Source organism: Vitis vinifera, chromosome 6 (assembly GCF_030704535.1).
Source record: "Vitis vinifera cultivar Pinot Noir 40024 chromosome 6, ASM3070453v1".
NCBI lineage: Eukaryota > Viridiplantae > Streptophyta > Magnoliopsida > Vitales > Vitaceae > Vitis > Vitis vinifera.
Genome location: NC_081810.1, coordinates 23,875,898 through 23,893,215, shown reverse-complemented (window position 1 = coordinate 23,893,215; position 17,318 = coordinate 23,875,898). Strand labels below are relative to the sequence as shown.

The 17,318-nt window shown below is 35.5% G+C and overlaps 2 protein-coding genes across 4 annotated transcripts; both read right to left on the bottom strand.

The window, feature by feature from the left end:
* Window positions 1–347: 347 nt before the first annotated feature.
* Window positions 348–11,674, bottom strand: LOC100246727 (OVARIAN TUMOR DOMAIN-containing deubiquitinating enzyme 6). Of its 3 annotated transcripts, XM_010653564.3 has the most exons (10): window positions 11,270–11,674; window positions 10,770–10,807; window positions 9,856–10,691; window positions 9,163–9,324; window positions 4,291–4,368; window positions 1,788–1,866; window positions 1,541–1,686; window positions 1,202–1,267; window positions 931–1,108; window positions 348–744 (listed from the first exon to the last, which is right to left on the bottom strand). In XM_010653564.3, the coding sequence occupies exons 3-10, from the start codon at window positions 10,510–10,512 to the stop codon at window positions 524–526; spliced, it is 1,587 nt and encodes a 528-aa protein (XP_010651866.1). In that variant the 5' UTR covers window positions 10,513–10,691; window positions 10,770–10,807; window positions 11,270–11,674; the 3' UTR covers window positions 348–523. The 3 variants fall into 3 exon arrangements, with proteins under 3 accessions (XP_010651866.1, XP_002273209.1, XP_010651867.1); XM_002273173.5 differs by having other exon boundaries at window positions 9,856–10,807; window positions 11,270–11,508; XM_010653565.3 differs by lacking the exon at window positions 10,770–10,807 and having other exon boundaries at window positions 11,270–11,484.
* Window positions 11,675–15,514: 3,840 nt separating this feature from the next.
* Window positions 15,515–17,296, bottom strand: LOC100256998 (UPF0497 membrane protein 1). The gene is made up of 3 exons (NM_001397749.1): window positions 16,262–17,296; window positions 16,061–16,184; window positions 15,515–15,943 (listed from the first exon to the last, which is right to left on the bottom strand). Exons 1-3 carry the CDS (start codon window positions 16,525–16,527, stop codon window positions 15,728–15,730), a joined length of 606 nt encoding a protein of 201 aa, NP_001384678.1. The 5' UTR covers window positions 16,528–17,296; the 3' UTR covers window positions 15,515–15,727.
* Window positions 17,297–17,318: the final 22 nt, after the last annotated feature.

Below are 17,318 nucleotides of genomic sequence, written 5' to 3'. Positions count from 1 at the left end.
ATTATTATCAAACACACTCTTAAAAATTTAACGACAGTTTCTCTTGCTGTCCAAATGTACGAGCACCTTACAGGGTTTTATTTTAATGCTAAAATAAACACCCCCCACGCACCCCCACCCCAAAAATGAAAAAAACAGAGATTGGCAATCCACACCCTTCATGTGGAATTGCATGCATTTAAGGGCTATTCCATAATAGAAACCCGAGTTGCCTACGGACAATTTCTGATTATTCACCCTCCATCAAAAAGCACTACCAATGTAAAAGCAAAAAAAGTTACTTCACATGACTGAAGAGTGAAGACTGTTAATAAAGCCCCACGTTATTTGGTTTACAAGCAAAGCCATGGACGTAACCACTAAATCCATTTTATTTATTTAGGCTTGAATAACCCATAAGTAGAGTTCAGAAAGGCTAGCTGCTTGCTACATAGGAATAGTTTCTTTACTAAAGCTACAATGTCAGCAACAAGAAGCCAATATAACCTCTCACTCGCATCCTAATAATATTGTCATGCTATTTTCATTCAGTTGCCTTGCCTTTGCGTCTGCTGCTACTCCCAGTTTCCACCAGGTAACAAGCCATAGATTCAGCATCGTCCCCAAATATGCTGTAAGCTTCAATCACCTGCAGATAGCTGAACCCCATTGACAGAACCATCTGCATGCTACTGCTGAGGACAGTATCTGGTAACCCATGCTGCTCCCTTCCCCCTTCCAGCTTCGTCTCACTCCCTGATGGCCCTATGTTTCACGTGTGTCCAAATACTTCATCAGCATAGCACAAACTTTTTAATTGTTACAATCAAACCAAAACAGTTGATTTTAATTCCATATTCTCCTCTCCCTACTTTTTAACTACTCGAGAATCAAATCACATTACACCATATAAGAATTGAGTTGCCATTATATGTTGAAGAATACACTCACTTGCTCCAGAAGACGATGGTTCAGCACCAGACGTAGAAGAAGACTCTCTACAGCCAAGTTGTGACTTGAATTTGTCATCAGCAAGATACTCAGCTCGAGAGGCTTCCATCACCATACGTTCAATCTCCTTCTCCGTGAGCTCAAGATCCGAGTAAAACCGCCCCTCAGCTAGAAGTGCCTGTTATTAACGATGAAGAAAATAGCACAAGTAATTAACATGTTAAGCCAAAGATTAATGTAGATCAAACTGCCTAACAATACAGGTACTTGCATTATCAATTTGTTGGTCTTGTTGAGCTTTAATAGCAGCCTTGACTTGATCCTTGTCAACATTCACCTATACAGAAAACAACAAAAAGAAATCGTCAGAAAGTCAACCAACAGATAACAATGATAAGAATAACCTAACAGCTGACTTTGGGCTGTGAATTATAGAGTGGAAGGAAAAGATGGAGCAATTCCTACTTAAAACTGGTGGAAACAGAGCCTTAAATGAACGATAGGCCTTCATGTTTTCCCTGTTCTACAACAGTGTTGTGTTTATTCAATTTGCATGAAAAACAGGTATTAGATAATCCAATACTAAATACAACAAGACTTGTATACTCACCCCACGTAGAGAGCTAAATCCAAGCCCAGCACCAATGGTTAATCGCCGGGGATCAACAAGTGAGTTGTAATGATTCCCATGATGATAGCTTAATCGAATGGGAGGTGTGTCAGTATCATAGCTTCCATGAAAAATGTTGATAGGTTCTGCAATAGGAAGACTTTGTGTTAGTGGAAAGTAAGAATGTTGAAAAGGAAGTTCACTTAATGAATGTCACAATCATCAGTCATCTCTAATAGAGCAGCACCTGTGCTATAGGAATATATATGGATAGGCCGATTATACATTTCAGATAAAGCTTGGATCTCTGCATTGTTTCCATAGACCTGCACCCAACAGAAAAGTATAATGTTCATATCAATAATGGAAAAAAGACAAGGAAACAGACCCTTAATCAAATGCTGTGTCAGGTTATTGATAGGCTATCACAATAGATAATACTAAACAAATGCAGTAAACTGAAGTTAACAGCTAGGAAACATACTCCCAAAAGTAATGAAAATTTACAAGACAAGAAGCAAATGAAGTGATGCACAATTTTATCATTCTTTCAGCTGGGGGTTGGTAGAGTCAGTAGAGTGGTTCTGTCCATGTTCCTTATGCAGTAATGAACCTGTGAAATGATGCAACATCTTTTAAAAGGTTGATTTAAAATTTTATTACATGAGACCTGTTAAGTAGCCTTCTTTCTCAGTTACAGCCATGCAATTCACCTGTATTTACTCTTCTTGCATTCTATAAAAACTGGCCAACACCAGTTCATTTTTATTCCAACTGTTTGCCATTTTTCTCATTTATGGTTAGGCAAAATTCGAACTGTTTGCCATATAATCTATCTGCTACATCATCATCCACTACCTTCAAATGCATCAATACACATTGTTTCAAGGCCAAGTATGCTTAATGGCCATTTATATAGATCAGCTTCTACTGTCAACCAATAGAAGAAGCAAAAGAAGAAGCCAGTGTTGTTTTTGTGCTTAATGCCCATTGCGTTTTGGAAGTGTGTTTTAAAACTGCTCTTATGAAAAATAAGGGCAAGATTGACCTTTTCAAATGTGCCATTGAACTCAAAACTGCTTCCTAGATTGCATGTAAGCAAAAGCAGGGAGTCTTCCAGCCTTTCCAAAATAGAGGGTGGCTTGCACCTTGCAGGGTTTTTGGTGACGCATTCTCATCAGCTACTACTCTTAGGGTAAGGCAACTCATAATGAGCCGTCAGGCCTCTCATTCTCTGTCGATATATATTTTACTGGAGCAGACAATTTTAGTTGTAAAGAATGATTTTTCGAAAGAACTGTTTTTGTGGTCCAAAGAATTGCTGTTGGCTGTAGATATCTCCTTTCATGACCTTGTTGATAGTTTAGTGCTGTTTTGAACCAACTGATTGATCACGCATGCCTTTCTTTTTAGTTGTGTGAATTCAGATGTGCCTTGTACACCTTCTATGTACTTTGAGTTGTGAGCCCCCTTTGATTACGTGTTTTTTGTAAATATATTCTATCTCTAATTTGACTATCAGTAAAAATGTTTGAGAAACCATTTATTGAGAAATATGCCAAAGATTTCTAGACCATTTGATTCAATTGTCTAATAAGAAGAATATTTTTGATAGGTGAAATAACAGAGTATATATAAAAGGGAGAACCAAGAGGAAAGGAGGGCTACAAAAAACAACACCCGCCCTCACCGAAAATGCAACCAATCAATAAAGCTGATTAAGAATATTATACATAGAAGGGAAAGAATTATACAGAAGAGAGATCCTTTGAGAAAACAAAGACCAAGATCCTTTCCCCTTTCTAACTACTAGTTCTTTTGGATAAGATAACCAATTAATATTTTCTTTTTCCAGTCAGTATTATTAATAGGTCGTATGAAAACTGATTTAGCACTAAAGCCAATTATTTGACACCCCATAGATGCAAGCCCAATCCATAGAAATTCCCAACCCTAGTATTCACATTTCTTTTTGCCACTCTGGTCCACATTGAAAACACTGTTTTAAATATTAAGAATCTTAGTTTTAGTATTTTAAAGCTGCATTGATTAGGAAGGGGTGTAAGTAAAACCATAAAAACTGATAAAATCAACCCAAACCAATCAAAAACAATCAAATCAGTTCAGTTTTCAATAATCATAAAGGTTCTCCTAACCGATAAAAACCAAACCAAACCGACATTCTAAGACTTATTTATAATTATTCATTATTTGATGAGTTTTTTTATATTAGAATCTATTAAAGTAATTTATTTTTATTATATTATGGTCAAATTAATTTTTAAATGCATTTATTATATTTTGGACTAAATTTTTTTAATATATTTTGAACTTTAAACCCAAGCCCAAGCTTGTTTCAATCACTTTTAAGAACAAATTAGCCTTAAAGCCTAAATCAACTTGCATCCAACTAATCATGCAAACCAAACCAAACCGATTTTAAACAAGCTTGGTTTGGTTTTAATTTAATTATAAACCAACCATGTTGGTTAACTAATTTTTCCCCAAAAACCAATCACATCACACCACATTACACTACTAGGATTAGGCAGCCTCTGATACATTATGTCAAAGAGAGAAAGAAATAGCAACCCTATGTTTCTTAAAAAGCTCAATCAAACAAATCTATAAAAGATCAATCAAGAAAGGTGAGAAGGTCCTCTGCAATGAGAAAACAAGTTCAAAATGTTCTATCTTTGGAATTTGAACTGATAAAAACAACATATGGATAGAATTACAAGATTGCATACCTTGTCTCTTCTCTTCCTCTTACAGTAAGACATAAAACCTTCTGTTATGAATTGAGAAAAGTGATCTCTCTCCCGCTCCTGAATAAGAAAAGGGATAACTTTTATCTGATGCTTTCACTGAGGAAAAATTACCAACAGAAGCACCACGTCTCAAAGAAATGTTATTCGTGCATATAAAATTACAAAAACTAAAAAAGTGGGACATCCACAAAATATGATGAAGCAATCCTGGAATTATTCACAGCCTACAAATATAGGAATTTTTTGAAACATATTTGAAAGAAATCAATCATAGGAATGCAAAATATCAGAAGCAGAGCACAGGAAGTAGTGGTCCATTTATTATTCAGGCAAAGTCAGTATTAGGTCAATATCTGGAGTCCAGTGCTGTATTTGAATATCATATACGAGCACACATATAAGAACAACCTCTACTCTGTGAGCAGATAACTCCTCTATTTCTACCAAAATAAAATAAAAAACCTTTAGATCAACAAAAACAAAAGACCAAAACAAAATTTAAAAAACATCCAACAAATGATGAAGCCTAAATTTAATGGCAGTAAAAGAAATTAAATAATGTAAAAAAAAAAAATCATACAAAATTACATATACAGCCCAGTGAAAATAAACATGAAACATCTCACCATCCAAGACAAATTAAAAAGTTCCTATTAACAGCAAATCAAGGATTTTTATCATGCTTTGGAGAGCTTAGAGTTGGTTTTAAAAGACTTTTTCCTTAAATATTTATTTTCTTGATCAAGGGACCCAATGTGCATTGGGCGCTTGAGATTCTTACATCATGCAGACAGTATGGAAAGTAATTAATGTTTTATGGGCATGTGGTGCTTTTCCTGCACTTCCTTGGCTTTTGGTGTTCTTTGTACACTTCCTAAATACCTTGTTGTAACCCCTTTGGCTTTATATCTTATTTGCATAAAATATGGGTAAATCCCAAATTGAGTGCAATTAAGTCATTTCTTCTTCTTTTTCTTTCTTACTTTCTTTCCCTGTTTCAGTAATGTCTTCTGGGCATGTGGTGCTTTTCCTGAGCTTCCCTGGCATTTGGTGTTCTTTGTACACTTCCTAAATTCCTTGTTGCAACCCCTTTGGCTTTATATCCTATCTACATAAAAAAAACAGGTAAAAGCCCAAATTGAGTGCAATTAAGTCATTTCTTTTTCTTTCTTTCTTTTTTCCCTGTTTCAGTAATGTTCATGTCAATTTAGTGGACAACCAGAATTTTTGATAAATTTTGGCCTAGTAGTTAGAACAATATAAATGTATTATCCTTATCAACAGTAAAGTCACCAATTTAAACAAAAAATTTTGCTGAATAACTTCTAAAATAAAGTCAATGGCTCACATTAATTGAGGCCCCCAAAGAAATTTTCTTGGTCCTGCTCCTGCCTACCAAAAGTTCAAGCCTAAATTCCATAGGTTAATAATACATTGAAGGACTAAAATACACTGCACAAAAGTGGATGATCATTAGACACAATCAACCAATTCTTCATGAATAAATGTGTGAGGTTCTCTTGTGTGACTTCAAGAAGATCTTATTAAAAAACCAAACTGAACTGCATAGTTGAAAGATGTTCACATGTTCCAAGTGCTAGTTCTTTTGGCAATTTTAATATATTCTCTTATTTATAAAAAAAAATACTTTCTCAATTATATATTCCTTCTTCATTTTTTTTTTTTAGATAAAAGCAATTGTATTAAAAGCGCCCAAAATTATACACATTGCATACAAGGCACAAAGGCCAAAAAAAGAGGAGGGGATATCCTTTATTTATGAGGATCAAACAATTGCCAGAGTAATGAATCTATCTACAAAGATGGAAATATAAGACAGTGAACCCATACCCTGTTTTCTTGCAACTTTAACCTACTTACTTTTAAATTTGATATTTATCATTAGCACCAAACAACAAACAGAAGACTTATGGACATCCCAAGAAGTATAATATATATACATATATATAAACATACATATATACATATATACATATATATACATACATACCTACACACACATGCATATACACATGTATGCTTGTTGACTGTTATCTTTTTTCTGGATAACAAGAACCCGAGATTGACCCCCTCTCCCCAAAACAAACCCACCTCCTAACAATGAGGCATTTATTCCAACTACTAGCAAGACAAACCCTAGGTGATGTAGGCCTGCCCCAGATCATTGAATCTAGACTTGTGAAACTAGGAGTGGTTCTTAATTGACTCGATTTAAACACAAATGATGGATTTCCATCAAATGCAAAATGGAACAGTGTCACCCATGGCAAGATCCTAGTTCTGTTAATGTTATAGGAAAAGCAGGTATTATAAAAATACAATGAAGGGGCACGGCTCAAGTACATTAGGAGACACATGGAGTAATCACAGCAAAACATCATTGTTATCATTTGCAAGAACGAATCAAGATCAAATCTTAAACTTTAATGCCTTGCTACTTCTTGCCAGATCCTATCATTGGGCATCAACACTCCTTTTCTTCTAAGCAAACATAGTATACAAAAGTGTGTGAAAAGAGGGAAAACCCTAATGTACACAAAATATACACACATTACCCCACTGCAGAAAGACAGGAAAAATCCAGGACAAAACAACAATCCCTAAGAGAATCCACCTTCAACAAACCAATATGGATAAGAACCTTTCCCAAGAGAATCCTTAGATAAGCAAACCAGACATAAGAAGTCCCTAAGGAAGGAAGGCGCTCTTTTGCAAAACAAAGTAGTCTTTTCTGTGGGGAATGGTAGAAGGGTGAAATTTTGGAAAGATAATTGGTGTGGAAATTTCACTCTGTGTAATTCCTTCCCCTCTTTGTATGCCTCTGCATCATAGAGGCTTGGTTAGAGGAGTTGTGGGATCATTCGGGAGAAGAAGGGGTTTGGAGTCCTAGCTTCTCTAGGCCCTTTAATGACTTGGGAGGTGGAGGAGGTGGAGAGATTACTTTTGAAAATACGGGGTAGGAGGCTTAATCCTCTTATGGAAGATAGAATGATGTGGAAAGAGACTAAGGATGGGATTTTCTCAGTTAAATCTCTTTATAGTACTCTAGTTTCAAGAAGAGTTATTCAGTTCCCTATTAGCATTATTTGGAATCCTTGTGTGCCTACTAAAGTGTGTTTCTTTGCTTGGGAAGCTTCTTGGGGTAAGGTGCTAACTTTAGATCAACTCAAAAAGAGGGGCCGATTTCTAGCTAACAGATGCTTCCTTTGCTGTGAGGAAGAAGAGTCAATTGATCATATTCTTATTCAATGCTCCAGGGCAAGAGTGTAATGGGAGTTATTGTTTGCTCTTTTTGGTGTTACTTGGGTCCTTCCTTTTTCGGTTAGAGATACCCTTAGTGGTTGGTGTGGCTTTAACTTGGGCAAGAAGCGCAGAAAGGTGTGGAAGGCAGCCCCTTTGTGTATTTTGTGGACGGTTTGGAAGGAGAGAAATAGGATTGCTTTTGATAATAAGGAGCTTTTGATTCATAGGTTGAAAAATTCTTTCGTATGTAACCTTTGGTTGTGGACTAAGTTGATTGTAAATGATGGTCCTCTCCCTTTACTCAGTTTTTTTTTATTGGCTAGGTGTGCTAGTTGTGGGCTGGTTTTATATTTCCTCTTCTTTTTGTGCCCTTTGGCGCCTCTTTTTATACTCCCTGTATGCTTTTGGGTTAGCCTCAAGGTGCCCTTTTCTAATATATGCTTTTTGTGTGTTTGCCTATCAAAAAAAAAAAAAAAGCAAACCCTAAGGAGCAGTTGTGCTACCTTATTTCTAACTAACATGCCAACTGAGTACAGAATCCTTTCCTCAAACAACACCAAAGATGGAAAACAGAAAAGGCTCTTGTGGATGATGTGATTTTGAATTAACTTCTAGCTTTTTCTTTCTTCCTTTGCTTGTCCCAATTAGTGAGATCGCTACCCTTTTCGGTATGCAAAAGCACATCAAGACCTTGCACTACACCTAAACTTACCCTCTGTTGCACATCAAGTCAAAATCTTCTGTTTTTTTTTACCCATACATTGAAAAATAGCTAAATATGCCCAAGAATTTTAATATAGCATAGGATGACTTGACTCAAAATCTTCCTCTCTTTTTTTCCTAATACATATGAAAAATCACTAAAAAAACTCAAGAGGGTTTCTTAGTGAGAGAATTTTAAGTAGTTTTCTTACTATAAAAATTTTTTAATAGCAAAATATTTAGAAATGTATAATTGTTGCATTGCAAACTATATAGACGGGTCTGAATACAATGTACCACCATTTCAAGAACATATTTTTGCAGCAGCCTCACTGAAGTCATCATCTGCCCTTAAACATTGATTGTTTTCCTTTTGAAGCATATTAAGTTTGATTTTTAAAAATTCATAATGGTATTTGATTGCCTGTAACAGTGCAACGAACGAGCTGTGTGCTTGTAAATACAAAAAGAAACTTGGAAGATATCAAAAGCATGTTTTCACTATCCAAAAAAAGAACTAACAATTCCATTATGGTGAAGAATGTGAAAACTTTGCTTTTCATTTGGTTACATGGGGGAGAGGGTAGAAAACAAAAGCATCCGACAAGCAAACAAAACAACACACGCACACACAGAGAAAAAGAGAAAACAGAATAAGAACACATTCTAGGATTCCAAATCTAGAGTTTGCAAAATTTCCATGTCCAATATACTGCACCCATCTACACAAATCACATGCCTTTTGTTTTCATTTGAACAAGTCACAAGGTTATTTAGCAGCTAAAAATTTGCTCATAATTGTCTGCATAGCAGTACACTACAAAAATATAAGCACAAACAAAATAAATCATTCAAATGAATATTCACATAAAGAAGATGCCATACCATATAATCAATGCACATTTGCCTAATCAAATCATACGCTTCAGAGTCCCCATAGACCTGATCTGCAACAGCACGAAAGAGGCAGTTCCCATCCTCCACCATCCGTTTGACTTCTAAACCTTTTGCCCGCCTGATATCAATCTCAAATTGGCGTTCTCTTTCCTGAAATGGATGCAACACACTGATGTTAGAATGTTGAATCACATGTATACAGTAGCTCTGCAACAGTACAAGATCAAGTTGAGATTGTGACATCCAGATCAAGAAGAAAGTGCACCATTTTCCATGTTAAAGAAGGAAGGATAATTTCAGCATTAGAAAAAGATCAATGTGATACTTCTATCCAACTAACTAGCTAAAACAAGGGCTTCGATCATGGGGTGTATAAGAGTTATAATGGGCAACATGGGTGGGACCTCCAACATTGAAAGACACATCAGAACCAATAAATAATTCAAATCAAAGAAGCACAAACTGTATTTAAACAAGAAATGATGCCTACATAACTAATCAAATGATATGGGGAGAGGTAAGGGAACTTAAGCTTCTTACTACTTAGACATATAAAGAAATTTTATACAGTAAGCAGGCTGGCCAATCATTTGACAAACCAAAATATGGGTCTTAACCCATAACAAGCAAGCATATGCCAGAGTCACTTCATTAGTTAGTAGTAAAACCATGAGGACTTACAGCATCATCATAGGAGGATACAAAGCAGGAATTCTGCTCATCAGCACTATTGTAACCTTCACTTTCACCATGAGACCTGGGAGAGGAAGGCCGTGAACCAGTTGGAGAAGTCCTAGTTGAAACAATAGGCCAGGCAACTGCTCTTCTAGGTGATCCAATCCGTACAGAATTTGAACCGTCTGAGCCAAATCTCATTGGATTTGAATTAGTCGCCCAATGTTTTGGGGGAGGGACAGGAGGAGGAGGGGGATAGGAACTCCTGTTAACAATCTGTGAAGAATCAGCACTCGAGCCCTCATTTTCAACTGCAAGTTTCTCATTAATCCTCAACCCACCAAACTCTTGATCCAAATCCCCAGACCCCAGAACATCATCATTAACAATCTTTTCACCATCAACATTATCATCATTTGCATTGTCATTCCGGACACTTTCTTGCAAAAGATCATCAGTTTTCGTCACCTTATTCTCACAAGTCTCCAAGGTATCATCCACGATTGTTTGTTCCTGCACCTCCTCTCCGACTTCCTCATCTTTGACAGTAGAAGGAACTTGAGTAGCGGCCTGAGGCTGGGATGGAGCCAAAGAAGAACTGGGCAAGGAAGAAGTGCGATTAGGGTTCGAACCAGAACCACGCTGAACCAAAATCCGAGTCATCCTTTCTCTTGCACGACTGAAACCCTATCCCCAATCTCCCTCCCAGAATCCCAATTTTACAAACTTAAAACCTAGAGCATAGGTTTATCACGCGTCCTTGCCTTAGGCGCGCTAATGTCAATCCCCCGGCCAAATGATTTGTTCCAGCACGGTGCCTTCTGCTCCTCACGAATCAATCTCTGCATTCCCCTAACAATTCTCATGAGACCCAGACCTCCAACTTTAAACAAGAAAACCCTCTAAGAAGTCGAATTTACCGGAAAATTCCTGAAAATTCACCTCCAAAAGCACCGAGCTGCATTCAAAATAATTAATTCCCAAGAAAATCAAAAAATATATATATATTTCTCCGCCAAATTCCGTTTGGTTACCAAAAAAAGACAGGACAAGAAATGAAAAGAAATCAAACTTCCAAATCCAAGAATTTCCGCGATTCCCATCCCAAGAAAACAGCAAACGCCCCCCCAATCCCAAACATCATTCCCTTTTCTTCCCCTCGATTTTCTCGGCAACCAAACAGAGAGTAAAACCAAGAAGCAAAGATCGAAATCCCCAAAACAAACCGCGATAACCCACAGAAAACAAAAAAAAAAAAAACACAAACACAAACAGAAACACAAACAAAACAAAACAAAACCAGACATCCACCAAACACCAAAAAGACCAAAATCAGCGCAAATCAGAAAGAAAGGAAAAAAGAAAGAAAACCATAAAACCCTCGAGTCGACTCAGCGCGACTCCGAGTCTATAGACTCACCTGAACGACCCTGCAGAGCGAGAGAGAGATCTACAAAAGCTGAGCCCAAATGCACTTGAAAGCAACAAGATTCAACAAATGGTATCTAGGGTTTTTCAAGATAACTTCAAGACGAAGGCGCAAGAGAGAGAGAGAGAGAGAGAGAGAGTCTGAAGTTATCAGAGAGAAAGAGAGAACTAAAAAAAAAAAGAAAGAGAGAGAGAGAGAGAGATGGAAACTTGGGGAAAATGAGTTGGAGGCGGCCACTTTATTTTATTTTATTTTTATGTTTAATAGGAATATGACGTGGATTTTCCCGGTAATGGCTGGTGCCCCTCGTCGCCGATAAGACACGTGGCAAGTTTTGGGCGGTTCCTTACGCGAGTGTGGAGTTGAGTTCGAGTCAGAGTTGATGGGATTGGCGTGCGTGTGAGTCACTCCTTGTCAGAAGGGATTCTTTCCTTGCTCCCTGGTGGAAACTTTGAAATTACTGTTTTATCCTCCCCTTTTTCACATTGCCAAACCCGTTCTATGGGTGAAAAACGAAAACCCCCACGTGTTGTGTTGGAATATTCGCGTGAAGTTGGGCTCCTTATGGAATGTGTTGGACATTTTTTTTCAATTAATCAAAACAAAGAAAGGAAATGCTAGTAGAAAACTAGACACATGTTGTTTATACTATCCCTCCCACTTGCGTTTAATGATGATTGAGGATAAAGAAAAAGGATGGTCTAAATATTAATAAATACATTTTGGTTTTTATCGTGGTATATACAAGAATGTATAGTATAAGTATCATTGGTGGTGTCAGAGTTAGGTATATAACACCTAAATATCTCAAAAATGATGCAATTCAATCTGATACCACGACCAAAATAATGGAACCCTTTCAGTACCATTTATCAAAAGGTATCTTTTGACCTTTTATACATTTTTACATTATCACTTGATAATCAATAAGGTCATATTAATTGGGTAATGCCTCCTATTTGACATTTAGCTAGAAAAACTTATGACTCTCTCGTGATCATTCAGAAGTTTACGCGTAACAACCCTATATATAAAACGGACACGCTTATTATAAAAACTCAAAGGAATAATCCAAGAAATACTAAAAATATTACTTTTAACCATCATTTTGATTTGAATATGATGAATTAGGTTTTAGATGATAATATTAAATGTATTATCATCTTTTTTTTAACATTTTTTTATAGAAGAATATATGGGGATGTGTCTTTTCTTATAATTAAGGAAATATCTTGAGAGCTAGGAAAAGTATTTTGAGAATATAAGGTTTGAATTTTTTTATTTTTTATTTTTTTAAATAGGCTTTATCCCTAGCTTATTTTGTTACTATACAAATGATTCTTCCAAAAAAAGCTTGGCTGCTAACATCGACATGATAGAGATTAGAGAGAAGAATTTTTCAATGAGTTAAATGATTACATTTGTACAAATTTCCAACAATATCGAGAGTCTTTTCTATGGTACATCATCCCTTTTTTTAATAATATACATGTGAAACAAAACATGAATGCTAATCGTCCATTAGTCGCTAATTAGACGTGGATGGAGACAGGGTAACTGTTGCTGTTGGAAACTAGATGCTGATGTGGAGATGGCCTGAAATGGATGCTTGTTGCTTGGCATGCTCCTCAATTCCTGGAGCCCATGATGCTCTATGTAGAGAGAGCACGTAGAGTGAGTATTAGTAGGTAAGGGTTGCAATTCATGTTGTTGGGTGGTGTACATATCTCGTTAAAATCCATATATTCTATTACATAATTCAATCCAAACCCGACATCATATATTTTACTAATAATTATGTGAAAATCATAAACATAAATACTATCTAATTATTAAACTGGTAATATATCATGTAACTCATTTAATCTATTTAATAATTAGGTCTTTCTATTTAATAATTAAGTTGAATTAGATCTTGTATACATTTAATCATATCTTGACCAAATAAATTTATGATTCAATTCACTTATTTTATTTAAAAATAAAATTAAAATGAGTTAAATGTAGGTTAAATTGTTTAAAAATATAATTAGATTAATGGTGAGATTATTAATCGGGTCCATTTAGATCGAATTCGTGTTATGCAACTTGAAAAATTACTATTTTATTAAACAGGTTATGGAAGCCAACATAAATCTAACTTAAATTCATTTATATTTAATTTAAACTTACGAAAAATGTATTAGATTTATGTTGTATTGGTGAATCTTATCAAACTTTATCATTTCTATTACTGGGTCTCTCTTGAAGAAATTTCTCCATTGAACAAATGGGTATACGAATAAAACATAAACGATGATAAAAAAAAAAAAGAGGAAAAGGGAAACTAGGTTATTTATTATATCTTGTAATTCGCTAGTGTTTATTCTTAAGAATATCGAGGGGATTGTAAGGTATTAGGTTTTTAACTTGTTAACTAAGGTGATATTTGTTTTTTAATTTAATATTGAATGTAATTTTTTTTAAAACTTTAAATGTTTGTTTGTAACTTTTCTTTTAGTTAAGATCAAAATATTTAGTATTTTGTTGAATGTTAAAAATAATTTTTCAAAACAATAAAACACGGTTACTCATATCTTATTAATATTTAATACTTAATAAAAATAAATAATTTAATATTTAATATTATTAAGTTATATTTAAAGTCAGGTAAAATTAAGTTTTATTTAGATTTAAGTAAAAAGAAACAAACAAACAAATTCGAAAGTTTTTTTTTTGGTTGGACTGGTTGATCATTTGGGTTAACTACTGTGAAACTTTGTGACTCAATAGGATATGGCTTTAAGACAGAGAAGATGGTTTTCTACTAGACAACATTATCTACTCAAAATATGGTTGTTAAGTCTTACACCCTCAAACCTATACCCTTTGTGTGAGAGTTGTCAACTTGGTCGTTTGTCTTCTAACAAGTCCAAATCCTTAAGAGGTTGTGTGAGATGGATTATCCCATGAGGTTGGTGCAATGGTTTTTTTTAGAGTTGGGTCATCTAATGTCGTATACGAGTCTATGACATGTGCTAAGCTTTAACGAGTGACCTATCACATGTGTTAAGATCATATCACAAGTACTGCAAGATGTCTTTTCCACGAAAATTCAAAAACATATTTTGTAATTTAATCTAAAAGTAAGTTTAACTTATATGATGTTTTTTTAATTTCAAAGAGTCTAGGTTAATTATCTTTAAAGTTGATTTCATTAATCTTTTTTAAGATTTTAATTAATACATTTGATATTTATTAGTTTGAAATTTTATTAAATACTTCTCTTATCCTTTTTATTTATTGTTTTTATTTACTTTCATTATAACTCAAAACAAAAGAGGTATTTTACAAAATTTTAAACCAATGAAAGTTATATATATTTAAGTAAATTATTAGAGAAGGTGAATGAAATTATTTGGCCATTATGTGCTTCGACGTGGATATATAGACCATACTGTGGGATATGTTACACCTTGTTAAATCGAGCACTAACATGCATCGCCCACTAATGAAACGTCACACTAGTTTGTAGCTCGATAGTTCCAATTGGAGATGACTTCCCTTACCGCAAGCAAAGGAAAGAACAAGCACTAGTGGAGCCGACTTGTGCCTAGGGGGGTACATGCCTCCCTTAAAAATATTAAAACAAAAAAACTACACTTCTTGTAATAAAAATTAAGTGGTAAAAAAAGATGAAATAATCATCATATTTGTGAATTTAACATTTTCCATGTTTTTATTTAAAGACTAACCCATTTTGACATAAATACCCTTAACTATTTCAAGTATTTACATGTACATTAAAAAAAAAAAAGGAGTTATTTTACATAAAAAAAAAGATTGAGAATATTTTTGTCAAAATGTGGCTAGAAAATGATGAATTATTAGATTTCCAAAATTGCATTTTTAATGACCCTTATAATCAAATAACTCTTACAACTCTTATAATGATAGAACTTTGGACTATTATTACCCCCTAACAATGACAACTTTGAATCATTGGGCTAAAGCCCGTATTTATTTCAAGGGTTGCCCCCTCGAACTAAATTGCTTGCTCCGCCATCGTGAACAAGGACAAGACTTGCCCTCGTGAAAGGGGATGATGCTTATTATATTAGTGTTTATGTTCTCCTTAAATAATTTAATAAATATATTTTGACTTTTAAGTTCAACATTTTTATATAGATAGATATAGTTTATAGGATAGATGGAGAGATCCATAAAGGAAAATGAAAAAAGATGAAGACCCAATGCTGGGAAACAGATAAACCACTTAATTTCATTACATTCACCAAATACATCAAACCAACTTAAACATAACATTGGCTTCAACACTGCAATTCACCACCATGCCCCAACCCAAACTCACAAGTTTAATGAGAAGTTTACGTGTAAATTAAAAGACTATATATAGGTTGGTAATATATCAGATTCAGCTCTGAGAAAATAGTCCATTGTCAAATAATCTCAATGCTTTCGCAGAGAGAAAGCTGAGAGGACAATCATCAACATGAAGAGGACTGCTGCAATGAAGGAAGCCACAACGGCCCCACTGACACTCTGGCAGAAGTCATCGAATTGCTGACAAATGGCCACCCAGTTGGCGTTTGAATTCCCGTTATGAGCTAAGTAGACTATGGCAGCAGCAGCGGCAGCAGCAGCTATGGTGAGAGCAACCATGACCTGCAGTGTTTTTGGACAGTGTTTGATCAGTAGCTACCTTCATTCTATATCAGAACACGAGAGATACAGATTTATATTGTTGGTTTTTGCTCCAAATTATTACTGGCTTCAACTTACAGTGTCACAGATGACTAGGAGGAGCCTTGCTCCCATGGCATGCGGCCGAACGATGCAGACTATGGAAAAGGGCAAGGACAGGAAGAGGTATCCACTAGCTATAGCATTTGCAATCACGAAAAACCTGCATATATATATGGATGAAGTATAGACCAATATGAGCTAGCCCCCATGCAAATAGAATTTGAAAGGATAACATACGAGAAAGCGGGAAGATCATCGTAGCTAGCTTGGAACTGGAAGAACTGAGTAAAGAAAGGGAGAGTCTGGTCAGTAGTGCCCATAGTGGTAGTGGCAGCCAAAGCAGCCCCAATGGCAGAGAGCCGGAGAATGAAGTCGAAAATGGCAAGACCTCTCTTCAATCCTGCTTTTGGATGTTGGATAGCTTTTGTGGTGGCCACGGTAGTAGCAGAAGCAGACTTGGTCTCCCCAATGTTGATAGCTGTTGCTTCACCAGTGCTCTTCATTTTGTCCTTAGAGGTATTGATGGATGCCGTTAATTTTGAAGTAGGAGCTTGTGATGAACAGCCCTGATGAGAGTGTGTTATATATAGAGACCGGAGATTGAAGGATATAGAAAATGAAACAAGTGAATGGGGTAGTTATATTATGGGAAGTTAGGTGCTTGTACAGCATAATTATACAGTGGGGGGAGGAGTCGTTGCAAACTTGCTCCACTTAATACGCGCATATCTAGTTGGTGATGGATCAGATGATTCTATCAACCACTTTACTAATATGGTTATTGAATCCAGGCTTCTTCCTCTTCACAACTGCATCCATATCATCCAACTGATCTCTTTTTCTTTAAGTGTGTATGATATCATTTGTAAAACTATAAATATTAATTTATTAGGCCCCTTTTACCCATTATAACTTACAAAATGTTTTTTACATTCATAATTTTATAGATTGATGTTTCATCGTCTGCTACCACACCCTTTTCTTCTATCATTTTCATCATACTACTGTCCTACTAGTTGAATATTGAGACTTGAGACCAGACCAATCATGGTAGGAACACGGGCAATTCCAATTCCATCTCAGTTTTAAAAAATACACACCAAGTATGAATCCACTTCTTCCAATGAGTCCTTTTCTGCTCTTATTCTACTTCCCTAACCCCAATTTTCTCCTAATTTTCCACCTTTCCAAGCAAAATTGAACAACATTAATAATAATAAAACCCAATAATGCCATGGGCGGTCCATCTGGCCCATACTTCATTCATTACATACTCCATATCCACCCATAATTA

What these genes read in the sequence shown, in the direction of transcription:
- LOC100246727 (XM_010653564.3), bottom strand. Translation starts at nt 10,512, where the DNA reads ATGACTCGGATTTTGGTTCAGCGTGGTTCTGGTTCGAACCCTAATCGC. An exon ending in AAATGTGCATTGATTATATG is followed by an intron (nt 4,369 to 9,162) that starts GTATGGCATCTT and finishes TTTCTTATTCAG; the next exon opens with GAGCGGGAGAGAGATCACTT. An exon ending in GATTTAGCTCTCTACGTGGG is followed by an intron (nt 1,268 to 1,540) that starts GTGAGTATACAA and finishes TTTTCTGTATAG; the next exon opens with GTGAATGTTGACAAGGATCA.
- LOC100256998 (NM_001397749.1), bottom strand. Translation starts at nt 16,527, where the DNA reads ATGAAGAGCACTGGTGAAGCAACAGCTATCAACATTGGGGAGACCAAG. An exon ending in GATGATCTTCCCGCTTTCTC is followed by an intron (nt 16,185 to 16,261) that starts GTATGTTATCCT and finishes ATATATATGCAG; the next exon opens with GTTTTTCGTGATTGCAAATG. An exon ending in TCCTAGTCATCTGTGACACT is followed by an intron (nt 15,944 to 16,060) that starts GTAAGTTGAAGC and finishes AAAACACTGCAG; the next exon opens with GTCATGGTTGCTCTCACCAT.